The sequence below is a fragment of the Alligator mississippiensis genome, chromosome 2 (genome assembly GCF_030867095.1).
Source record: "Alligator mississippiensis isolate rAllMis1 chromosome 2, rAllMis1, whole genome shotgun sequence".
NCBI classification, from domain to species: Eukaryota; Metazoa; Chordata; order Crocodylia; family Alligatoridae; genus Alligator; species Alligator mississippiensis.
The window spans coordinates 187,461,992-187,488,058 of NC_081825.1; the positions used below are offsets into that span (position 1 = coordinate 187,461,992).

The 26,067-nt window shown below is 46.6% G+C and overlaps 1 protein-coding gene across 1 annotated transcript in view; it reads right to left on the reverse strand.

The window, feature by feature from the left end:
- Positions 1 to 25,848, reverse strand: part of CTSD (cathepsin D) — a 34,684-nt gene extending 8,836 nt beyond the window's left edge. Inside the window, exons 1-5 of the mRNA XM_006278837.4 lie at positions 25,723 to 25,848; positions 21,493 to 21,649; positions 8,770 to 8,893; positions 5,743 to 5,861; positions 204 to 403 (exon numbers count right to left, since the gene is read on the reverse strand). Coding sequence (XP_006278899.1) covers positions 204 to 403; positions 5,743 to 5,861; positions 8,770 to 8,893; positions 21,493 to 21,649; positions 25,723 to 25,784 — 662 coding nt within the window. The 5' untranslated portion in view covers positions 25,785 to 25,848. The remainder of the gene's footprint in view (positions 1 to 203; positions 404 to 5,742; positions 5,862 to 8,769; positions 8,894 to 21,492; positions 21,650 to 25,722) is intronic.
- Positions 25,849 to 26,067: the final 219 nt, after the last annotated feature.

Genomic DNA, 26,067 nt, shown 5'->3' on the forward strand with positions numbered 1-26,067 from the left:
TAGGATTTGGGGGCCAAATCGCACAGCACCACCAGCTTGCTACAGCTGCACCCAATTATATTTGCTGGGGACATGGCTCAGAGTTAGAATCTAGCTAGGATTAAGCTGGAGGGAGGCAATAAAAAGGAGGCCTCCAGTAAATGAAGAGAACTAGAAACTCTTGCCCTCGCAGGCAAACTCTGTACTACCCAAACCCCAGTCACCTGTTCAAGTAGAAGGAAAAGATGTTCTTCTCTATCAGCTGCTGTCTCATGACATTGTCAAAGAAGGGCGTGACTTTTTTCACTGAGATCTTTGGGAATGCCATGCCCAGGATGCCATCAAACTTGGCAGCGATGAACGTTATGCCAGGCTGCTTGACTGCTTCACCAAAGACCTGGTCCTTGACTTTTAAACCACCAAGCTGAGAGAAGGGAGATAAAAATATTCAGTTGAAAAGAGCGTCTCAGGACAGGGATAGGAGAAGCTGCTTTCCTAGAAACAGGAGACCATAAGTCAACAAGTCAGTCCCCATTCCCACCCGTTTCTGGTTGAGCAGTTATAGATATTACACTCCTGATGCATGCTTAGTAGAGCAGCCATGGAGGGATCCCAAGCTAGGAGACCATGATGCAAACACAGGCCATTGGGGATGTGCCTCCTGCCTAGAGTGAGCAAAATAACTGGTTCCTTGCAGCTCTCAAGCCAGAAATGCTCACATTACCTTCCTTGGGTCATATGTTCTGCTGCAACTGCTTCCCAGCACCCCCTGTCCCATCTCCTCCATGTGCAGGATGAGACTTCCCAGCTCATTGTTACCCAGCACCTCTATGACACTGCCTGAGAAGCCCACTGCCCCCTCCCAATCCCTGCTCCTGTGGAAAGCCTCCCACCTTCATTCCCCTCTGTCTCTGCTCTTTGCGTGTCCAACCACATGGTTGGAATTCACCCCGCTTGCTGTCTCCCAGTCCCTGCTCTCTCCACCCTGCCATTAGCCAGCTGGTTTCCAAGTCCTATAGCAGGCCAGCCTGCCCTGTGCTTATTCTCCCCGTTACTACCTGATAGTCACTATCTGTTTGCCTTTACCACCTCACTGCTCCCTACCCAGCCTCCTCTGGCTTCTTGTTATTTACTGCATTGCATTCAAGCTCCTGCTCTCTAGCCACAAGGCCCTCCAGTCTTGTCCATACCTACATCGCACCTTTTTACTCTGTGTCTCAAGCTTCAGTGCTTGCATCATGCTGCTCCTACATCTCAAATAGCCTCTCCTCCTTCAAGACTCCCAATCCCTCACCCCTTGGTCTACTACTTCTCATCACTGCAACTTCCCTTCTCAACTGTTGGCCTCTGTGGCATGTTTGTCCACTTTGTGCTGTAAGGCCATCACAGCAAGGTACCTTTCTCATTTATCCTTATGGACCCAACTACATCCTTTGAGATCAGAGATAGCAAACATTCCCAGCTGAAAAGATGCTCCCCCTCAGCTAAGCAGCCATGAAAGAAGCTGGAATGGAAGTGCTATTTTGGGGTAGCAGGAATGGCAAACTGCCAGTCAGGCGGATGTGAATTTAAGGTTAGATATTTTGTGCCAGGCACCTGGGCTGGCACACATTTGTAACAGGAAAGCTGAAATCTTTTGCTTTCCTATGGTGTTCGTATCCAACTCACAAACCAGGGAGCCCCTCTGAAACTCCCCTGCCAGCTTTCACCCAATGGTGAGATGGCTTTGGGGTTCACTTTAGCAGTTCCTAAGGTCTTAAAAGCAAATCACAGGTGCCTTTACTAATGAGACTGGGATGCTGAAAGCATCCCAATTGTTCCTCAGCAGTCCACCGAGGATGAGTCAGACTCCAAACAGCAGCATCACAGTGAGAAGTCCCACCCTGCAATGAAGAGCTCAGTTCCTTTAGTTGACTTGGAAAAAAAAAAAAAAAAAAAAAAAAAAAAATCCCTCTAACTAGGTCCCCTTGTTTGAGCAAGGGTGGTTGTGCACATGCAAAGAAGTGCATGGTAGTAGCACAGGGAGCTTTTACATGAATTGTACATCAAGTATGGTAATCTAAAATGTCACGTGTCATCTAAAATGAAACACTAAAAGCCACACAAACAGGATGTGGGGCAGAAGGGCTGGGATGTACATCCTGTATCACATGCTTCAGCAGTCAGTTATACAGTGTAATCTGCAGAAGCGATTACTGTACCAGCCTGACCCTTCGTTTCTTTTTATCAGAAATTAAATATTTGAAGAGCTATATCCCCTATTGGCCTGAACCAGCTGGAACATTACCTGGAACATGTTTGGAGGCACCAGACAATTCTCTTTCAGTTCCAAAATCTGCCTTCCAGAAAATTGCCTAGTGACATCCGACTGAACAGTTATGCCCATGAGTAACTGCCTCTGAGCAGTCTCACACCACCTCCTGTGTCAGGTTCACCAGATGGAGGAAGGGTTGCAAGCTCCAAAACTGAAAGCATTGTTAACAGATCACCAGCAATGAATTACAAAACCTTCTGCCTCCAAGTCACTCACTTGGCACCTGCCCAGGTACAAAGTGACCGAAAAATCATTACCAGTTGTTGGCTGCTTGGTGGCCTCACTCCAGCTCCTTACAGACAGGTGTCTGCATCATGCAGCACAAATTTGCACGCTTGTTAGTAGTGTCAGCAGAAAGACCAAGAACAGAAAGGGGCCAGGAGACAATATTTGCAGAGGAACCAGTCTATAAAATTTGAGTAGTTTCATCAACTCCACTGGAACAGTGGCCATTTACTCCAGTTAGGGATTTGGCCCCAAGTTCTCCCATCCAGAGAGACATCCAGGAAGAGTCTGCCTGCCAGAGGAACACATACCCAGATTACTATACCTGCTGTGTGGCTAAGGAAGGACTTCACTCTCCAGCTCCCTTCACCTTCTCTACTGCAGCTGTGAAGCAGCCCCATCCTCAAAATTTCTACTAAGTCAGTGCAACCTTGGTAGAATTCTGCCTTGAGTGGACTCAGAGGAGCAGGGATTCTCCTACTATGGGCACATCCACTGTTTGGTGAGCCAAACCCATCTCCACCATGGAAGCCCAGTGCTCCGAGACATCTGCTGGGTGGCGCATACAGGATTCAGGAGCACCAGAATTCATGGTGAGGGGCAGGAGTTGAGCGAAACCAGGGCAGGAAAGAACACAGGCTCCCATTCCTGCTCAGCTACTATTTAGGTTTCCTTGCCAGATACCCTCAGAGCACAATCCTGCTGACTTTGATGTGGCTATGCCAGTCTCCACCCCAGCGAGGACCTGAGTTAACCCAAGCCTGTATTTTAAGTCAAAGCTTCACTGGGAGTTTGGGGTGCACAAAGCACACAAATCAGGCCACTTGGGCTTGGGGCCCTTGATCTTAGAACCCATGAGGTGCTGAGAACTCAAAGTTTCTTTGGGCTGTGAACTCAGCTCCTTGAAGTATTAGGCCCAGAGGTATTGTCGCGCCTGCCCCTGTGGAAACCAAGTGGTAAACTGTGTTGGCCGTGATGTGGCTCAGGTGCAGAATCCTTCCTCAGAGTCATTGGAAAGCAGACAGCTAATTAAGAAGGCGGCATTTAAAATGATCATTTTAAAAAGCTTCTGACTCACTTCACTCACTCCATTAAACCGGAAAGCACCGAAACCTGCCGGCACAATTGCAGCTCAGTAAAAAGCTAGCTGCTTTGGATCACCGCTCCCACTCTGTTGCCAAAGAAGCCCCCTTCCAAACCACCTCCCTTCACTCATCTAAACCCAACACACATCACTGCTCTCTCCCTGCTGGCAACTGATGCCATTAGCAGCAACTGATGGCAAGGGATGGAAGCAGCTGTCTGCTTGCTCAGATCTTATTTATTAACCCAACAGAATTCATCACTAATTGCAAAATGACTTAATTCAACAAAAGCAGTAAATGCCTTGGAGGGTTTTTTTGTTGTTTTTTTTTTTAAAAAACACACTAAATGCCACCAGATCCCAACTGAACAACTAGGGTCTAGACCAATGGTTCTCAACTTCTTTTTGACCCACGGCACCCCTCATTAGACTCAAGGGCCCTTCCACCCTTAGAAAGTGACAGCTCTTAATTTTTACTCATTTTTTTGACTACAGAAAAATATTAGCGCTATTCTTCTGTTACAAAACTTGGAACAACCACAACAGGTCATAATGTTTTTGACATTAGGGATTCCTACTTCAAATCTTTGGGTTTAATCCTGTGAATCCTGTGTAGGTGTTTGCACCCCTAACAGTGCTTAAATTGAGTGACACCCTTAAAAGAATCTCACAGCACCCCAGAGTGCTGGGTCACCCTGGCTGAGAATCACTATCATAGACCACCTCCTCGAGCTCTTTGACACAGTGCCAGGAACCTAGAGGTGGCTGCAGGAGGCAGCAGTCAGGGATAGCAGAGCCCCAAAGTCCAGGACAGGGCTTATGAATGGAGAAGGACTCTACTCATTTTAGAAGGTTCTACCTCCACGTTCATTCTGGGCTGACAAATCCCTGCTCCTCCTGAGGAAATACTGCCAATTAATCAATTTCCCTAATGGAAAACTCAGATGCAGCTGTGAAGTCTGTCCAGCAACTGTGGGTATGTCTAGGTCATTCTCCCAGAACTGCCTGTGGCACCTGTTCTCAAGCAAGCCCCACCTCCCTGCTCCCGCTCACACTTGTGAAGGTCAGAAATGCGGTGGTACAGTTGCTCTCAAAAACACTGGAGACAGATCTTCAGCAGGTAACACCACATGTCCTGGTATGGTGACATGAGCAGTCATGGGGCACATGTTGCAGTACTGCCTGGGGTGGGGGGTCAGATGTGGCATAGACCGAGATCTACTCTGAGTCAGTCCAACAGTCACCAGCTGCTTAAAAAGGTGCTAACATAAGCCAGGGGGATGTTTGTACTGTAGGTCAGGTTTTCATGCACAAAAAATGCGCACAACTTTTGGCAGTGGGGGTCTGGCAAAATCTATTCCTAGCCAGACCGGAAGTATGGTTGAGGCAGTTTTTCTATTCCACAAAGCTGGAGAGAGTGCTGGCTAACACTTTTCTACTGGGACAGGTAGCACATACCTACAGTGTACATGTCTATCAAAGACAGGCCCCCTTCTCAGCATATTTAGGAACCCCAACCCAGCACTGGAGATCAAATAGTTTAGGAGAACATGCCCCACTGATCTTCACCTCTGTGCTTCTAAAAGCTGGAGGCACACATTTTCAAATGTAACAAGTGATAGTTGAGTATTTTGTTTCTTGGGTGTCCAGCCCAAGATGTTTCCAAGGAACCCAATTTACTGAGCATCTACCCTCTTAACTCTGAAAAATCCAGTTCCCTCCCTCAGACTTGGCTCCAGGTCAAGGGCAGTTCACATACTCCCAATTTCTGAAAGATGCGTTTCAGGCTTTGAATGATGGGAGGACCTCTAGTGCTGGCAGGATAGTCCAACCTCCCTTCCCATGTAGTGCTTAGTTGGCCAAAAAGGTGCCAAATATAATGTAGAGATGTGTCCCTGAGGGAGCTGAGCTGAGACCACCAAGCAAGATCTGGCTTCAACAATGAACAGAAGTATGTACCTCTAGGGTGCAGAGGGAGGCAGTGTTGACAAGCGTCCGTAGTACTGGAGCATGACTCAAGGGACACAGGATCTACTCCTACCTCTGCCCCTAGCCTAATGGAAAGTCAAAGGATCCCATGTGCTTTGCTGACAAAGGTGACCTTAATGGCTTGCAGAAGTAGACAGTGGTTATTACTAACCGTTACAAAATCCTGGCTGAGGTATCCAGACAGACTCCCAGTACCATAATGGATGGCGAAGTCCGTGCCATTCTTCACGTATGTGGTAGATTTGGAGGCATCGTACTTGTGATGCAACACTGCAATCAAGGATACAATGTAAGCATGCAAAGTCAATACTGCTGAGATTTCACACAGCTTTGTGTCCATTCAAAGCGGTGAAGAGATAAACTAGTTAAATGAAGCAGGTCAAAAAAGGGAAGGGGGAAGTGTTGCAGAAATTCCTCATTTGTCCCCTCCCTCACACACGCAGGTTTTCCTACATTTCAAACAACATTTTTAAATTTGTAGACACTTCAGGGAGCTGTACAGCCAAGCTTAACAGGCCGCCACTCCCCAGGATGTCTTAAAATCAGGACTGCTTTAGCACGTGTGTCTACCAGATGGGGAATTAAATAACAAGATCCAATTTGTCCGTTTAATAGGATTTGGCTGCTACATATTAAGATGCTAGACTAGCCATGGCGGGTGTGTCAGGGGACATTAGAAACCAAGAGGGTGATGCTTAAGTCATCCTAAGTGCCTCAAGAGAAGGAAGCATATATTGTGAAGTACATGGGAGCCTTTAACTCTACTCAGATGTAAACAAAGTTTCAATATTTTTATTCATTCATTCATTCATTCATTCAATTACAACACTTAACACATTACCCAAAAGATTTTTTTTTTGTTTTAAAAACAGTTCACAAGCCTTTCTTTCGATTTTTTATGAAGATGCCCTGAGAGACTTTTACATTAAAAAGTGTGAGGAGTTCACTCTCATTTTTCTGTTTTATGCCTTAGAAAGATCAGGGATTTTAATTCTTCTTGGTTTTGCTGGAGGGCCTCAGGGATACATCAGGGGATGTGGATTGTTTCTTAATTAAATGGGCAGAGGCACCAAGTCTTTTGCAAATATATCGTTACTCAGAAGGTTTACTACTCAGGGAGTTAAATGGGCCCTGTCCAAAGAGAAGGAAGCTAAAAAGCCCACAGAGGATGGTCATACCTCATTCCCTTCACCTCAAGTCCAGCCACTTCTACCTATGTAGGCGGAACTGTGGTTTGGTAGCATTTTTCACTCACTCTGCACAGATGTAAAATGAACTCCCAGACAAATGGAAAACCAGAACCATAGTTTGAGCTCCTGGACTATAGTCCTTCCTCTATTGCTCAGCTCTCACTTAACATTGCCCTTGCTCTCTAGATGTCAGAGTATCCTGTCTACGCATACTCAAATTCCTAATCATAGAATCCCCCCTGCCCTTCCAAAAAAAACCCCACAATGCACCAAGTACCCGGCCACCTCTTTGCATTGCAAAGAAGAAGTAAGTCTCAAATCTAGTTTCCCTTCCCTCTTCAGAAGACCTACTCTAGGTCACCTTTCATGTTTACGTATTTGTTGGCTCCACATAGTTCTCCGTTCTGCTTAAGCAGCACATCTAGTGGCTTTTAAAAGGCATTTTCCTGTGGTTGGGTTTGACACCACCTTCTTTTGTGATTTATTATATTGTAGCATCACACAGCAAAAAAGCTTGTAATTCACAAGCTAGATGGCTACAAAAGATGTCTACATGGTTATTATTAAATTATAGATCCATAAACATGGGTGCACATACTCTTCACAATAACAAAATGCAAACCATCCTAGTTTTTAATAGAGCTGACAAGACAAGGCCTTGCTTGGTTTTTTTGCTCATGTTGAGCAATAGGTCTCTGATTTGGGAAGAGGCAATGCAACACGTGGAATGGCTTGTTAACCCTAACAAGGACATTGCAAAAATGAATGACTGTGGGCAGCGGTGTGACAAAGAAACAAGAACAGAGGAGAGAAGCAAAGGCCTTCCAAATTAACAGCACCCTGGACTGAGGTTTAGATGTGGGTTCTTGTCTTGGCTCTGCCACCGATTTGTTGGAGGACCTCAGGCAAATTGCTTTACCTCTATGCCTTATTTCCCCTCAACCCCTCCCTCTTCAGTCAGGTATTATGAAGCTTGTGTATGTAGGGATGAAAACCCTTGCATGAGTTTAGTGGAGTGATTACTCTTCTATGCCACTCCCTATCACCTGCAGTTCCACACCTCTATTTTGGGTGAGCTGCCGAACCCAAATCAAAATAGTTTTATCTCTTTCCCCTTTCTTCAAAAGGGGAGAAGGGCATTGTTTTCCAGATAAAAAAAAGCAGAGTGAGAGTTGCAATGATGCAGTGGGGATACTGTTAGAGAGACGGATGAAGGAAGAGGCTTCCTCTGACAATACTGAAGAATACAAAGTGTTCAACTTCCCTCCCCTGCCTTGGAGTAGGACAAAATTAAAAAGGAAAAAGGTAGGAAAAAAAGGAGAGGATTCTGACTCCAGTTCCTGGCTACAGGTATGCAAGGCAGGTAAGGTCTGACTGTGGTCACGTATGTTGTGATGTGCAGACCAGCTCAGCACGCAGACCAGTTCAGACTAGCTTGAATCTCACTAGCTCTGGCTGAAAACAGTGAAACAGCAACAGCTGGGGCATCTGTGGAGGCTGCAGAAGGCCACGTGGGTCTCTAGGCAATTACTTAATGGCTGCTGTAGTTTTGCTGCCATCAATAACCTAGATGAAAACTACAGTGGGTGCCTCTGGATGATGTGTTGCAAATCACAGTGCCATATGTAGCACAGACATGCCCCATCTTGTTCAAGAGCTGGTGTCCAGCTCAGCTGCAGCTGCTTAAACTGGAAGAGATGTCCTGGGGACTGGCATACAAGGTTTTGACTTTCCAAAGCTTTCCACGTTCAGTTGGGTTACCTGCCACTTGATTTCTAAAGCTGGCTTTGCCATGGGTCAGGGAGTCAATGAGACAGGCTTGTTAGAAACTGACACTACCTTGTGCAGGCCAGAGGGGAGGGAAGGTTTCTAGGCAATCCCTTGTGATGGCTTAGTGGGGAGCTAGGTGCCCGAAGTTGCAATACACAGAATGAAAGGCTGTGTGAAGCCACGCAACCAGGCAGCTCCATAGGGAAAGAGGTACTTACAGCAGGCAATGTCCAGGAGGTGACAGTGGATAGAGGGCACCCAAAGGTTGGAAGATCCTGTATCAAAGACCACAGTAAATTTCTGGGGTGGGGTCCCAATGCCAATCTCGCCATAGTACTGAGCCTGTAGGGTACGAGGAAAAAAGGGAGAAGGAAGAAAGGAGGAGCATTAAACACAGATGAATACATTGAGCAACACAAATGTATTTAGATTATCACACAGTCATAGTGCACCAGGGAGAGAATCAGCCCCAGAAGAAATACAAGGGCAAATATAGGGTTATGGCATAATACAGCAGCAATCCTGCTCCCTCCTACCCCCACCCCAGAAGCTCTATGAAGTGTAGCAGAGTGTGGTCATAGCGAGCTCAAAACTACCCCAGTCTCAGGCCCTTTTGGTGTAAGTCAGCATAGAAAATAGTATTGCTCATATACAACCACATCACAATGGGCTCGATTTGCATAGATAGGGGCTCTCCCCCTCCTCCCCCAGCTATGCATAGGGACAAAGAATGAACAGAAAGGACAGTCTGGTGTATCATAGCATTAACCAGAAAATTGCGTTCAGGTCTCAGTGAGGTCATCAATTTCCTGTGCTATCTTGGAAAGTCACATAACTCTCAGTTATGTAACTGTAAGAGTGATACCTCCCTTTGTCTTGCCTGTGGAGCTCATGTTCTTCTAGGGAGGAGTCGTCTTTACACGCATGCATACTGCCAGCCAGAATGGTAGAGAGGCTTTTAGGCCAAACAGAGAAATGCCTGGGAAAGATCCCACTTGGACACTGATGCTACATCTACACTGCAAAGCAGAGGCCTTGGCTGAATTTTTGATGGACCTACACAAGCTAATGATAAACTTGCTGGATTACTGGTAAGAACACATCCCTTCTTACACAGGCTGAACCATATACCCAAGCCCCTGGGGAAATACCTGGGCATCTACTCAGGGGTGGGCAAAATGCAGCCCGCGGGCCAGATGCGGCCCACCAGGCCATTCTATCCAGCTTGCAGGCTCCTAAGAAGTGTAGAAAATTAATATATACATCTGCCCCTAGCTGCTTGTCACGTGGCCGTCAATGGCTTGCCAAAACTCAGTAAGCGGCCCTCCGCCCAATATAATTGCCCGCCCCGATCTACTCTGTGCTGCCACAATTATAGTGGACTCAGCACTTGAGTTATCCGTGTTGGCTTTACATTAGTTATGTCAACAGGAGCTACAGTCACTCCTCAGTACGTTGTAGGCAGTGCCAGACAGAGGTTATTTCATTGTAATGGTTCTTCTCTCCCAACAGGGCACCTTCTATCAGCTGCAAACACAAGGAAGATCATATGCGAAAGAATGAGGCCTTCCAAATCAGTGCTATCAACCCCTGCCTTCCATCCCCAGTCACTTCAGAACAGAGGAGGTAACCCTCCTCTCTAGTTGGGGGCGAGGGGGCAGGGAGGAGGAGGAAGTAGTAACAGGGGGAGGCAGATGGCTCCAGTTCACCGGGTAGATGAGTGCGCCTTGGTGGCAATTGCAGCCCATACCAAAATTAGCCTGCTTCTCCTTTTGTTTCTTATCTAGTCACTCACTGTGGGCCTCCCTCCCAAAACCATTTTTGAAGAATAAATTTACATTTTTTAAAGTGTAAAGAAAACAAAAACATCTGGTCTGAGGAATGCACTGTCAGTAGAGATTGCCTTGAGTGGAGCTTTTGTTCCGGCTTCACTAGAAGACCATGCATGCTTTCATCTCTAGTCAGAGCAAGCTGATTTAGCTTCTGTGGAGTCTTAGCCATCATTAAAAAAAAAAAAAAACAAACAAATCCTGATGGTGCAGGCAACCTCCTGTGGATACAGTTCTGTCTGCCTGAGTCTGCACCAGCCAGCTCTTGTGCCTCCATGACCAGGTGTAGCAGGGTGAAATGTGACCAGAGTTTTGAGAAGCTTCCTTGTCATTCTTCTAAAACCCAATGCACGGCAGCAAAACCAGACAAGTCTGAACAATCTGTCTATTCCCCCCACCCCGCTTCAGCAGCTGCAGCATCCGAAGTAGAGACAAGTAATAAAGCTAACACCTGGGGGAAGGGGAAATTAAAATACAGGGTGCAAGGGGAGTATAGTAGAAAGGGAAGTTCTCACTTGTTGCTGAGGAGTTACTTGGAACAAGAAAGGGAGCCAGAGAAAATGCTACCAGCTACAGGGAGCAGATACAGGTGGTGAGGCCCATCATCCCTTGATGTCTCAAGCTGCCATGGAGGAAGGCAACCCTCAGACTTTCCACCACCCTCCCTTTTCTTAGCAGCTAGAAATGGGGGAGGAGAGGGGGTGGGGGTGGTATCATCCCGTGCTCTAGCTCAGCTGTTGGCAGTGTTTTTCCAAGAGGCAGCTGGAATGACCCAGCTTGGAACCGAAAGCAGGCTGATGCTAGGAGCCAGGCTCTACTGCTGCCATTTCTCCCTGGCTTTTGACCTCGTGCAAGCAGAAGTCAGGTGAAATACTCTATTTTATCTGCGAGTTTAAGATGACAAAACAAGCTGGGCCAACAGTTTTTCAGATGCATCTCAAGTTTGAAGCAATCCAGTTCCATTCCTGCCTTCCTTCCGCCTTTACTCTCTTTCTTAAGAGGCAACTTAATGTATATGCAAAATCTGTCCATACTCCTCTTCTTCCATGATTACCCTGCCTCCTCTCCTCCACACCTTTCTTTCTTGTCCTTAATGTATCTTTCAAATGCACAATACTCCATCCTGACTGAATATAGGGGAAGTTATATTAAAAGGGTGAGAAGGAGAGATAAGAGGAAAGGGGGTAGAGAGGGAAAGATGCACACACACTTTAAAATACATAATATAATAAAATATAATCCATGCAATAATTATGGTGCATTATACAGTATATAATTTATACATTATGCATGTAGAAAATTGTACTACAATGCTATATATTGTATAATACAATACAATAATTTACACACACACACACACACACACACACACACACACACACACACACACACACACACACACACAGAGTAAAACTGAACAATAGTGTAAAAGGCAATGATTGGTCCCAAGAGCTCCACAGACCTCTTTCACCCTGGCTTTCAGGCTTCATCCTGAGGATAGCAGGGCTCTAATTAAACTTCAAGTGCCAGATGCAAGAAAACACTGTCCACCTAAGATTCAGGGAAGCCACTGCATTTAGTTGCACCTCCACTCGTTTATTAAAGAGAATGGGAGAATATGTCATTCTTATGGAAAGGGCTGGACTAGGGATGCATCTGCCAGCTGATTTCTTGGGTCACCCAACACATTGGATGGCCAAGCAACTGAGCTTCAGGGAGGAAATACACCCTACCAGGTACTGATGCTTCCATACTCGACCAGGATGCAGCAGCACAGGTTTCCTGTATTTGAGTAACTGCAGAAGAAAGCCCAAGGCTGCCAGAGCTTTTAGGCAGGGTGCATAGTAGGTGCTCAAGGCTTACTGGCAAGTGTCAGAGATGAACATTGCCATCCATTCTGCAGTCTCCCTGGCCTCCAAGTCCAGAGAGTGCCTGGTGCTAGACAAATTCTCACACGTGGAAAAGCAAATCAAAAGTACTGCTGGAGAGCGAAGTGACAAGCTAGGGCCATCCAGAACTTCTGCAACTCCAGAAGTGCACAGAAAATCCAGAACCCTACTTATCGATCTGTAAGCACGAAGAGGACCTGTCTCTGTTCTAGCTGGGCTGCCTCTAGACAAGTCCGATTGGTAGTTTGTGCCAATCCCACCCCTTCCTCTTCAGCTCAGCTTGGTTTCATACATGCCCCATCCTCTGTGACCACACTGAAGTAAGAGACTTGTTGCAATATAATCCCTGTTTATGTTAGAGCCCCACCCCAGTTTTGCACCTGCCAGATCTAGTGGGATTTGAGACACCCAGCTCCTCCTGGGAATGGCTCCATGGTGCAAGGGACCCCAGTCAGCTGTCACCTGGTCACCTTGCCCACCCTTCTATAATCACTACACTCCACGCCTGCTCTGCTGACTCTAGCAAGAACTGGGATCTGCTTACAGGACTAGGGTTTTAGGAAAAAGACTGTAAATAGGAGAAGGTCAATTTTGTCCAACGTAAATCAGAGCCATCTGCAGAGGTCTGGCTACTAAAGAATTAGCAGTGTATTTTTAAACAGGAGTTCTGCTCATTAAGCAATTAATAATCCATTACAATCAAGTATACAGGCAAAGCAACATTAGTCACCATTGTTCTATGATAAATTGCTGGAGCTCAGAAAAAGTTAACCCATTATGTGCATGCAAGAAGGGGTCAGCCTAGGGCACATTTCAGGATTGCATCATGTAAGGTTCACACCCCATTTCCTAGAGTCTATTCTGCACAGGTCTTACCCCTGCTGGAGTCATTTGTTTTACTGACAACTACCATCAACTCAGCAAAGAGGCATCTTCTTCCAGGGGCACTGGATAGTAAGAGAATAGCAGCAGCAGCTGTCTCAGCTCATTTAAGCTGTATTTATTAAGCCAACAGAATTCATTGCTAGTTGCAAAATGATTTAATTTGACAAAAGCAGTAAGAGTCTTGGAGGGATTTTTTAATGAAACCTAGATGGCACCAGATCCAAACTGAACAAGGAGGATCTAGACCAGTCTTTTTTATACTTGAGGAATCCCTGAGACTCAAGCCCCCTGGAAGACGGCAACTCTTAGAAAAGAAGTGAAAACAGAAGAATTGGGGAGGAGGGCATGTGGGCCAGGTGAGTGATGCAGGGTCAGTCCATAGGCTGGACTGAGCTCCATGTGAGGATTGGGTTTCTGCGCTGCCACCTCTCCCCCACTGCCAAAATTTCTGGACCCACGGGCTGGATAACATCAGCACCATGAGCTGGATTCGACTTGCAGACTGGGAGTTGAGCACCCTCCCCCATTTAGCCCAAAACGGAATGCGAGACACACATCCCCACCCACTCCCTTTCACTGCCTTGGATGAGAAGGTTTTATGCACATAAAAAGCTTATTTGATAGTACTATCCCTTATCCAGCTCTGCAATGGTTTGCCAGTAAAATGCTGACCTAGGGAGGCCAGCCTGCCTGACCAGTGACTGCATCTTCACTCATGAAACTGCTTAACTGTACCCTGAGATTTTTACCTTCTGACCAGTCACCAGTGCCTGGCCAAGGCACTTTTGTCTTTCCAAAGACAGAGTCTCTCCTGTTTCCTTTACATTTAAGGACCTTCTAAACTAAGGGTGTCAGAGCATCTAGCCTGAGCCCTGCATAGTACACTTGGAGCATGCACTGGACCTGACACTGCGTGTGCTGTAGGCAGCAAAAGGGGTTGGGTCTGGGATACCACATGCAGCTTACACCCTGGACCCCTATGTTGTGGGCAGCCCACATGCTGTGGGCAGCGTGTACCCTGTACTGGACCAGGGCTGCATGTATAGAAAGCCCCAGGCTCAGCTGGTCTAGCATACAGCATGTGGGGGCTGGACTAGCCATGCGTGCTGTATACAGCATAGGGAGATTCATAGAGGTTAGGGTCAGAAGGGACCTCAATAGATTGAGTCCGACCCCCTGCATAAGCAGGAAAGAGTGCTGGGTCTAAATGACCCCAGCTAGATACTCATCTAACCTCCTCTTGAAGACCCCCAGGGTAGGGGAGAGCACCACCTCCCTTGGGAGCCCGTTCCAGACCTTGGCCACTCGAACTGTGAAGAAGTTCCTCCTAATGTCCAGTCTAAATCTGCTCTCTGCTAGCTTGTGGCCATTATTTCTTGTAACCCCCAGGGGCGCCTTGGTGAATAAATACTCACCAATTCCCTTCTGTGCCCCTGTGATGAACTTATAGGCGGCCACAAGGTCGCCTCTCAACCTTCTCTTGCGGAGGCTGAAAAGGTCCAGTTTCTCTAGTCTCTCCTCATAAGGCTTGGACTGCAGGCCCTTAACCATACGAGTGGCCCTTCTCTGGACCCTCTCCAGGTTATCCGCATCCCTCTTGAAGTGCGGCGCCCAAAATTGCACGCAGTACTCCAACTGCAGTCTGACCAGCGCCTGATAGAGGGGAAGTATCACCTCCTTGGACCTACTCGTCATGCATCTGCTGATGCACGATAAAGTGCCACTGGCTTTTTTGATGGCTTCGTCACAGTATGGGGTGGGATACCATATCGAAGGCCTTCCTGAAGTCTAAATGGCACAGGATACATGCTCCATGCAGTGTCCTGCTGGAACTGGAGCCAGGGCACAGAGCATGCAAGCAGGGTGCCATATGGAATACAAGCCATGTGGCTGATCCAGCCCCAGGGCTCACTCAGACTGGGCTGACCCTCTGTGCTGCCTGCCATACCAGGTCCAACCCACACACTGGAAGGAAACATGAGCAGCACCTGGCACTGTGGATCATCTGATGGGGTGTTGGTTCTGGTCTGGTCCACAAACCAGTTCTGAGTTGGACAGCCATTGGTTTAGGACAGAGGTGTCAAACTGGGGTATGCAGTGCTTTTCCAAAGGGTACATGCCTACATTTTAATGATGGTGGTGGAAATTCTGACTGAACATTTATGATGAGTAATGGTGTTGCTATACATTAGTATCCATGTTCACAGAAACATGTTGGGGTAGTGGTATGAGCAGCAATTTTTTCCAGGGTACACGGGCAAAGAGTTTAGAACGAGAAGCACCCACACCACAAAATACTTTTCTAAACCACTTTATTGGGACCCAAAATATTGAGAGGCCTCCGAGTCCAACCAGTGACAAGGTCTTTCAAGCAATGGATTATTTAACTCCCTCTTATGTATGAGGCCAAGTAGAGCACTGTACAATACTCATCTGTCCAGAAAACAGGACGGAAAAAAAACAAACAAAAAAAACACAACACTAAATCCCTCAACCCCAGTCCCTGACCTGACAGCTTTAGCTTTTAGAACAGAGCTGCATTTTCAAAAAATGTGTTATTCAACAAAGCAGTTATGTCAGTTTTAGCAGGACAATTCATCTCACAATAAAATATCAAGCATGTGGTGAAGTACCTTGCTTGGTTAGACTGAAAATACAATTTCTGATCCCAATTACCTGACCAGAGCGAGACCCAAGTTGATCACAGGCCTAGTTCATCTTGGAATAGAAACTTAAGGTTTCTTTGCGTTAATCTGTCTGCAATAAACCACTCCACCCCCTCCCTGCCTTGAAAAAAAAATTTTTTTTTTTTTTTTTTACCCAGGTATGTGGATATCACAGGAGTGTGGCAATACTTTACTCATGTCCCCCTCCTAGATTGGGAGTTGGAAAGGGCTGGGAGGCCTGACACTCATCTCTCTTCCTCCTAGGGAAGTTTATATTTGAGGGAATCCACAGGTTGACCCCATAGCAAGCCGTTGCAGCAAGAATTCAGGAGACAGCTAAGGCTTCTTTACTATTCATTCCATCCAGGAAGAGCACACACCAACTGGAGAGGCTTCCTCAGCCTGGTGGAGGGTTTTAAAACCCAAAAGCTTGATAAAAAATGTCCTGTCCCCCGCCCCCCAACTATTTAAAGTTGGTTTAATAAAAAGACAGATTCACCCTAAGAACCTTGTCTGCCTATGTCCTTAGACCAACACAGCTACAGCCTACACCCTTGTAGACAGCCGAAGAGTCAGAGAGAACAATGCACTAGCTAGGACACACAGAAGGAAGAGGGGTTTTCCATGTAGTCACACTGGAAACTACACCTAGAAGTGCCACTGTTTATTACCAGTGAGCTCCAAAAGGGGAACCTGAAGAAGAGATTTGAATGAAGACAGACTGCTTCCTGCAAATCAGGAGGGTGTTGTAAGAGTAGGGCAAGAAGAGAAGTGTGGCTAGGGTTGAAGCAATAGAAACAGTGTCACAATATTCTTACACCACCACACAGATTTCCAGAGGTTTGCACATGTAGGCCCCAAAATGAAGACAGCTACTTCTTGTGAAGCATTTGAGGCACCCTGCCCCAACCCATCCACCAGCCCCTGGCTCTTTAGGTGGGTCCTAGGACTCGGCCATCCCACCCTGGCAGCATGAGACAAGTTCCCCACCTTGTTTCCAAAAAGACAAAGTCAAAACCGGGGGGGGGGGAGGGAAGAGATGACAACCCCCCCCAAAAAAACCCCCTAAACTCTACTCCAACATAGAATGTGTCATTTCCAAGAGGAACAAATGCAAAAGGAGCACAGACCTGCAGCGCAGTAGGCACCACCATGGGCTACTTGCAAGGCAGTTTCTGGAAAAGGGGAACACTGCTAGTCTATCTCCTAGAAATATCTGGGCAGGATGATCAGCCTATTTAAAAACAGCAGAGCAATGAGCGTGAGGTAGTAATCAGCAGCAACTGGAGCACATTTTACTAGAAGGGGAAGGAAGATGGAAGCCTTTCTAATTTTTACTTCAGGCACAAGGCAGACAGGTGGGGAAAAGAAGGGAGTACGAGGGACACTGCCTGGAATGAACACCCGCCTCCTCACAGTTGGAGATGGAAGAAAGATGGTCTGTGCTGTGAATGAGGTCAGACAAGAGGGCTACAATGGTCCTGAGAGATGGGGGCTTCTCCTCTCACTCAACACTTGAGCCTACAGGACCAGAGGAACATAGGTTCTGTTCAGTATGTGAAGGTGCTGGCTTCTCACTTGCACCATTGCCCATGCTGGCGCTGAGGGGTCTCATCCCTTCCTCTGTCTTGGTCACAATCAGAAGTCTTAGGACTGGGAAAAAAATGAAATGAAGAGGATTGGAAGTAGTTTTTCACTGGTAGTATTGGCAGGCAGGAAAGTAGCACCTGAAAAATGACTTGGTGTCTGCTCCTGACAAGCAAGCAGGTCTAACAGAAGTATTTTGGAATCGGAGCTGCACTGTTGTGCAATCCGCAGCTCCCCGTTTCGACATGGCTGGTTGAACATGCACATTTCCTCCTTGCTGCTCCCAAGGGATTACTATGAACAGAGAACTGCCTCCCTGAGAAAGGCAGAAATTGGCTGGTTGACAAGAGCCCAGAGGATAGGGGAAATGCGGGGGAAGACTATTCCCTTTCCCAGGAGAGCAACACAGGACACATGCATGGGCATCTGCAAGGCTGATTCCTTCAGTTCGAGTTTAAGAAGCTTGACGACTTTGTCAACTTTGGTGGCCCAACCTAGGAGGCTGAGCAGCGGTGGGTCCTGTTGGCATCTCAGGGAGGGGGTGGAAGCCACTTATTTAAGGGTCTAAGGACAGAGTCAAGCGTTTAACTTTTATGACAAAAGTCCAAGATAATACGAAGCAAGCAGCCTGCTGCGGAGACGGGGCAAGAAGGCATGAAGCAGTGATTGGGAAGAGGAAGTGGGGAGTGGCAAGTGGAAAGGTGTGGGGCAATATGGATCACAAGGTAGGCAGGGACAGCTCCTTGAGGGTGGGGTGAGAACAAGAACCAGAAGCTACACTGCAGCACCTTGAAGTTTGGGACCTAGTATGGTTATCCAAGGAGAAGAGCAGGTAAATTTGCTAGAGTACATCAGCAAAGCTAGCAGGTAGGAGAACAAACCTGCTTGAATCGTGGTTCTTCCTGCAGTGAAAACACTTCTTTCCTGGAGGTGAACAAAACCGCCGCATACAGCTCTCTCAGGGTAGGCTCCAATTTTAGGAAATAAAGTGCCATATAGACCCTGAGCAAAAGTCCACTAGAAGGTTTATTTACAAGGTTAGGGGTAAGTCAGTGATGGAGAGAAGAGGCTTTACCACAGGTAGTAAGCAGTCCCTCCCATTTGTGCACCCAGGTATTCACCATGTATCTCCATCCCCCCCCCCAACAAAGAACAGAACAAAACAAAACACCCACCTCTTGTAAAGATGCATGCCTAAATCCCAGCTGACAGTGGTACATCCTTGCAAGTGCTGTTCCCCAATCACTCTGCTGCTCTGGCCTTATACCACCATTTTGTAATCCATTTCCTATCATTTCATCTTGTCACGCATCTACAAATACCTACAGCTGCTTGAGTGCATGAAGGATATCCACATGCAGCACTGACAAGGCCTTACCTTGAGTACTGTACCTAGTTCCAGGACTTTCATTTCAAGATAGATGGGGACAGATTGGAAAGAGTCCAGCTAAGAGTAACCAAAAATGATTAGAGGCCTGGGAACCATGACTTCTGAAGAAAGGCTGAAAGAACTAGGGTAATTTAGTCTAGTCTGGAAAAGGAGATTTTGGGGGGGGGGGGGATTTGGTAATGGTCTTCAAATATCTGAAGAGGGATTTTAGAGAGAAAGGACATGGGCTTCTCTGTGGCCCTATGGGACAGAACTAGAAGCAAGACCCCAAATTACAGCAGAGGAAATTTAGGTTGGTGTTTAGGAGGAAATCTCTGGCTATGAAGGTATTCAAGCATCAGAACAGGCTCCCTAGAGAAGTTGTGAAATCTCCATCCCTGGAAGTTTAAAGAGCAGGTTGGACAGACACTTAGCTGGGATGGGTTAGTCAGGGAAGAACCTGCCCTGAGCAGGGGGCTGGACTAGATGATCTCAGGAGGTCCCTTCCAGCCCTACTTTCCTATGATCCTATACTAGTACCAGCCTCACTCCAGTGAATTCATCATACAACAGTAATGACATCACAAGTAGGCTCTCTTTTATGGGCCCTACAAGTCTTCTGGCTCAGACCTGATCCATTAAAGCCTCCTAGCTGCTGACAAATTACCCCTCTATAGCTAAGAGTATGATTAAACTTGGCTCCAGAATTGGAGTTATACAACCTCCTTAGAGAGACTGGAAGTGGACAGCTGCCTCGGCCTACAAGACTCACTTGTTTTCTTTTAAATGAAACATCATGGGTTTACTGCAGGTCCAAAGCAATCCCAGTTAATGCACTTCTGTGGAGGAAGCCCATGCTCTGGAGACACATTTAGCTCCGTTTACATCATTCGTGAAAGGTCAAACCTTACATTCTTTTTCTGGATTCCCTTTCTTCCTGGTCTTCCATCATGAGTACTTCTAATAAATAAAAACTGATCCTAAAGATCTTTCCGCCCGTTGGCTTCTGGATGGCACAATCGCCAGGTAAATTAAGGCCAGAATCTCCAGAGAGCACAGGGCCAGACTGTCAAGTGCTTAGTGCCTACAACCGAGGCCAGACATGCATACAAGCACCCAGCATCTCCCACATATGGGTTCAGGCCCTGCTCCAGCAAAGCCATTAAGCATCAATGTTTAATGGGGTTAGCCAAGAGCTTCAAGTTACGTACTTGCTTAAGTGCTTAGCTGGAGCAGGGCAGGAACATAAACAACAATTAGCTCTCACATGGCACTTCTTAGCTAGAGATCCCAAAAGTATTTTGCAAAGGAGGTCAGCATCATTATTCCCATGTTACACATGGGGAAGTAGAGGCATTGCAGAAGAGTTTGCCCAAGGTCAGCTAGCCAATCAGAGAACAGAACCAAGAGTCAGTTTTGACCCAAGGCCTTTGCCTTAAGGCAATAATAGGTTGTTTTCATGCTCAGCATTTTTGGAGAAAGCTACAATTGATTCTGTCCTTAGATCACAGGCAGCAGATCACAATAAATGGGGCTAGGACAAGGTGACCGATTAAAAGGCATTATTTACCAGTCATTTAGGTTGGTTAATTACTAGTGAGAGAGGGAGAAAAAAAAAAAAAATAATAGGTCACTGAAGCTAGGAAAACTGCTTGGAAACTTGCATAGGTGTGGCAGGTTTGTTCCCCCCCCCCCCAACCTTAAGTTAGAAGTGTTCAACAGTAGTTAGAGAAAGAGGGACTGGCTTGCTATACCATGTCTCCCCATTCCCTGGGAATCTGTACCACACCTACATATTTGGAAGCTGTTGTACAGCTTCCAAAGCACCTCAGCTTTTAAAGGCCTGCTCCATCCAAAACACCACACGCAAGACAACTGGAATGCTACTTCAATGGAAGCTGAGTCCGACTCCAACTAGCTATGCCTTGAAATACTTCTGTGAATTGGGTATTATGTCCCTTTGCATATGGAGAATAAAAGCAAGAGAAGGGTTTTGGTAAGAGTCAAAGAAGTCAGCAGTAAAATACTGGATGTGCACTTGGAGTCTTTTCTTCTAAGACCTGGTTTAGAGAAGGTTGTTTCAATGACACGCACAACATGGGCCCACATTCATGACATACTTCTGATGAGGCAAGACATCTTTGGAGGAGGATAATAGCAACCTTCCACATTGTCAAAGACAAAAATAAAAACTTTAGCAGCCCTCCCTCCACTTTTCTTCCACCTGCTACCCCTCCTCAAATGCCCATTTGGTTTTGTGATCCAGGCAGGTATAAATCACCCAGTATTGCTAATCTGCCAAAGCTTCCAGGGAATCACTGTGGATACTGGGATATTGCAGATGGAGGCCCCACGTCCATCTGGTGGGGAAGGAGGACAGGAGAAATGGGGAAGAAATTCTAAAAGGGAAGCATAGCACTGGAAAAGTGCATTATAAATGTGAAGACAACTAATGCTCATGTGCTAGACAGGTCAAATGGAACAAAGTCCAAGTGTGACTATTAATATTCACAGCAAAAAGAGCTGGGCACTCAAGAAAGCCTTTCTAACAGCATATGTCAGCTACTCTTGTATGCAAACCACTGCTTCTTTCCTTTGCCCTTCTGCATGATGAAGAGGCATGGGTGACAGCAAGGTGCCAAGTGTCATAGGGGAGTCTCCCATTAACCGTGGTACTCAAGGGCAGCAAGCAAGGCAATTCACCTGCTGTACTTACATCCATGTAGTTCTTTAAGATCTCTGGAGTGGGTTCCCCTATACCTGGGACATCCAGCTTGTACTTTAGGAATTCATTCACAGTGTTCAGATCTGGTATTTCACTTCCCACCTCATTTAGGACACGCCGCATTGAGGGGAACTTGGTTAGCGGGATTCTATTTGGAAAGAGGAAAAAAAAAAACAACAGCATTAGAACAAGTAACCCTGCTAGTGCCATGCTGCAGCACTTGTCACCACCTGGATTCATCTTGTGGGACTGTGTATGCAAAAAGGCAGAACAGATTCTGTAGGAACATGGGGCCTTATAATTTCTGCTGAAAAAATAAGCACAGCAAATGGGTTCTCTTCTGGTGTCAACAGGCAGATCCAGGTCCTAATGAGCAACATTAAGGTATGCTGAGCTCTGCGATGCTATTAAGATTCGGACAGGGAAGAGGACCTGGCAGGGTCTGAAGTAAACCCTTCACAGTTCGTCCCAGCTGGGACAGTCTTAAAAAAATACTGGGGAGATGACAACTAGGATTATCTCCACATAAGACTGACTTGCAGAGTTACATAGCAGAGATAGGAAGAGAATCTATATCCCTAGAGACCTAGTCATGTGTCCCCTAGCTACTAAGTCATGCTGCCTTCACAGCCCCCAGGGTCTATGCCTGAGAAGTCAAGCTCACTGCTTCCCAGGAAGCCTAATTCACAGACAGCCATTTCCAATGTTTCCACGTTTAACCACTTCCAGTTTTTGGATGCTCACCTCAGTTTCCATGACCCAGGTGAGTTTTTGTAAGAGTAAACAGTGCGATACCAGTGCCAGAAGAATACAATGGTAGCAAGTTTGGTTTCTGCTACCGTTTCCTCCTCTGCTCTTCCCTCCCTGTTGGAAAAGCTTTATGGCCTTCCTCAGACCATAAGCACAGCCAAAGTCAACTTTAGCCTTGCCCAAAAAAAGATTGTGGAAGTTGTTGGTGCATGCTGACTAACACCAGAGTTAGATCTGAAGTCCACTGAGTCAATGGGCATCTTTTCATTGACTGCAGTAGTCAGACCCCACACTAGGAGGCCAACTTGCCTTATAATGAAGAACATCCAAAAGGATTTGTGCTGGTCACTGTACAAATGGAGATTTCCCCTTTGAAAGGGTTTTCAAGTCAGCAGTTTGGAAGGTGGGGAAGAGTAGCACATGGCACCATTTGGCTCAGAAACAGGAATTCCTGTACTTATGAATCAAGGAACAAAGCTCGCAGCTAACCTCTTTGGATCCTGAGCCAGTCACCTGATCACAGTTATACAACACCACAGAGTGGACATGTCTACATGTGCAATTAATGTGACTAGTGTACTCCAGCTCAAATTGAGCTGGAGTATATTCAGTCTTGACATCACCATCCACACGTGTTTAAGCACAGTGATTTACTGTGTTGCTAAATACCTCTTGTATCTGATGCGACTATCTGATAGTGCAGTAAATTAGCCTGCTGCACCTTAACTGCTGTGCATGTGTAGACAGTGACACTTTACTGTACAGCAAATTAGTCTGCTGCGCAGTAAAGCATCTTGTGTAGACGGGCCCACTGGCAACCATACACTGGCTGGTTTAAGCGCAGCATTTGTTTGCCAGAAGGTCTCCCACTGCGACCACTAGGCTCACAATAGTTTAAAGGCCCAGAACTCCTGTACTGCTCATGCTTTTCTGTCTGTACCTGCTGGTTTTGGTATAGGACAACTCTTCAAGAGGCTTGCCTGCTTGTGAAGATGTGGTAGCCAGCCTGTCACTCCAAACCAACCCAATTCATAACAAAATCTATTTTTACTATATTGTTTGGAAGGACTCTGCCAACTCCTTTCTGCCAACAAACTGACCAGAGATCTAGAAAACATGGGCCCACCACCAAGAGTTTAAAGTAGCGAGCTTGCTTAGTTTAGAAGAGATAAAACTCAGGGGAGAATATTATAGTCTTCAGATATGCAAAAGGTTATAGAAAGATAAAGGTTATAAATTGTTCTGTTTCCAGTGGAGATAGGAGAAGTGGTAGTAACAAGCCTCAGTTGCAACAAGCGAGATCTTGACTGGTTATCAAAAAGCTTTCCAACTGTGAAGACAGTTAAGCAATGGGATAACGTAGGAAGCTTGTGGAATCGCTACCCCTGGAAGTTTTTTTTTAAAAGGTTAAAACAGGCCACCCTGGTCTAGATATGGTTGATCTTAACACAGATCAACAGGATGGACTGAACGATCTCTTGATGTCCCAACTTCCAGTTTTGTTTTCTAGGATGCATTTGTAGATCAAACCCTATCCACACCTGACACTTGGCCACATTCCTGTAAACTGCATCAGGAAACAGTTCTGCTGCCTGCCAGAAGAGAGCAACTATAGCAAGAGAGTTGTTGAGAACTACTCAGAGTTCAGTGACCATGAGCTACAAAGCAGAGACTTTATGCAACTTGGAGCTTTCCTGTTTGGCGGGGGGAAGGGGAAGGAAACCACACTACTTGTCTACAGAAATACCACCCTTTTTCTTTGTTTACAACATACCAGAAGTAACAATTGAATGCACTTACTCATTTCCAAAGGAGTACAAAACAGAAAAAACCCTACTCTTATGGAGATCTTAAAGTCTTAAAGCTATGAGAAAAATCACAAAGCAGTTTAATGTGACATAGGCCCAGCTTGGTATGCCACAGCTCATACAGCAAAGCCTGACAACCTAATTCATGACTAATTAAAGGTCATAGCCCTTATTTTCATCCACGCAGAGAAGGGTGGTAAGCTGCCATCTGCTCCGAGCCCCACAGACCCAACTTTGCATCTTGCATAGTTGTTCTGGCTAGCGCAAAGCAACAATCAACAGGTCACTTGTCTCAGCAACTGAGCTGACACAGCCACTAGAAAGCAATTGCATGACAAATGGCAGGCTTGCTTCCACAATGCAAGACTTCCTCTTGCAACAAATCCCCACTCAAGATTAACTGCTAAAAACAAAAACAAACAAAAACAAACAAAAACAAACAAAAACAAACAAAAACAAACAAAAACAAACAAACCACTTTCCAGGTAGGCATATATTTTCTGGAAGGGGTTCATTTGGTTAAATATATGCTAGCCTTCTACCATTTTATTTCTACAAGACAGGAAAACTCCAGACTGGTCACATAAAGCCTCAAAACCTCTCTCATGAAGCAATGTTAGCTCTTACATAGCCAAGGCCTGATTTTCAGAACTGATGAGCACCCACAAGGCCAGGGGGCTGTAAATGCTCAGCACTGAGAAGCCAGGCTGAGCCATAGCTGTTTCACAAAGGCTAAATTCCACCCAGCGGTGTTTACCCACAACTCATCGACTTCAGTGAGGCAAGCATGCCTAGCCCACGGCAGAGCTGTTTTACACACTGGCAACTAGGGAAACATGTACACTGTATCCTGGGTGGCACCAAGTATTTGCTCTTAAAAGTTTAAAGACAGGGAGACACTTGCAGGTGCTATAATAGAAAACCAGGTGAAAGCTTTATGGATCAAACCACACCCACATGGAAGCCTGCAGGAGTGGCATGCCCAGACTATAAACAGACATGGTATTTGTCCTGGGACTGCCTGTCCACTTGTTTGTCCCAGAACAGGACAGTCCTGGGAGGACCTGTGCATACCTGTCAGTCAGGATTCAGCAAGCAGCTAAAGGCACAGCTGCTTTTTTGGCCCTGGATACAATGCAATCCCAGGACTATAGTTCAGGCACACTTTGCTAAATCCCAGGGCAAGCCCTTTCTTGCATCCCACCCCCCATGAAGCCATTTAGAACAACAGATCATAGAAAGTTAAGGTCGGAAGGGACCTCAGAAGGTCACATCTAGTCCAACCCCTGCTCAAAGCAGGACCTTCCCCAACTAGATCATCCTAGCCAAGGCCTTGTCTAAAACCTGCACAACCACACTTTGTCCTGGGATAAAGCGGTTTCTCCCAGGTAATGAAAGTAATGCCTCGCAGGAGCAGCATTTGTCTCTCTGCTGGCTTTCCCCCGCAAGTCTCTCCTTCAGGGGCTCTTGCTGGAGGCTGCACCCTGCCTCCCTGCAGAAGCCAAACCCTGCAGCTGGCTCCTCGCCCCCAGCCTCAAGGGCCTTCCCCACAAGATGCACAGGCCAGAGAAGCAAGCAGCTCTCCAACCCGCAAGGCCCATGCCCGCTTGGCTTGCACTGCTGACCCCTGAACTTTGCAAAGTTGGACCCCCCACTTCCTCACCTGATGAGCGCTGAGCAGGCCAGCGCCAGGGTCAGGAGCAGGGCCAGGCTGCGGAGCGCCATGGGTGCAAGTGCTGCAGCTGAGCTGCCTGCTCTCACAGGAATGACTGAGCAGCAGCAGCAGCAGCAGACAGGATCAGCTGACAGCCTAAAATTGCCAACTGAGGGTCACATGACCAGCAAGGGGCGGGGAAGGAAGAATTAACCCTGGCCCTGCTGCAGCAACCTGTCAGCATGAGTCAGCCCCTGTGCAATCATGAGACCTGGCTCTCGTTTCCTTTGCTTTCCTCTTGCTAGGGTGAGCAGCCGCCTTTTTTCCTTCCTCTCCTGCCAGGCAAGCAGAAAT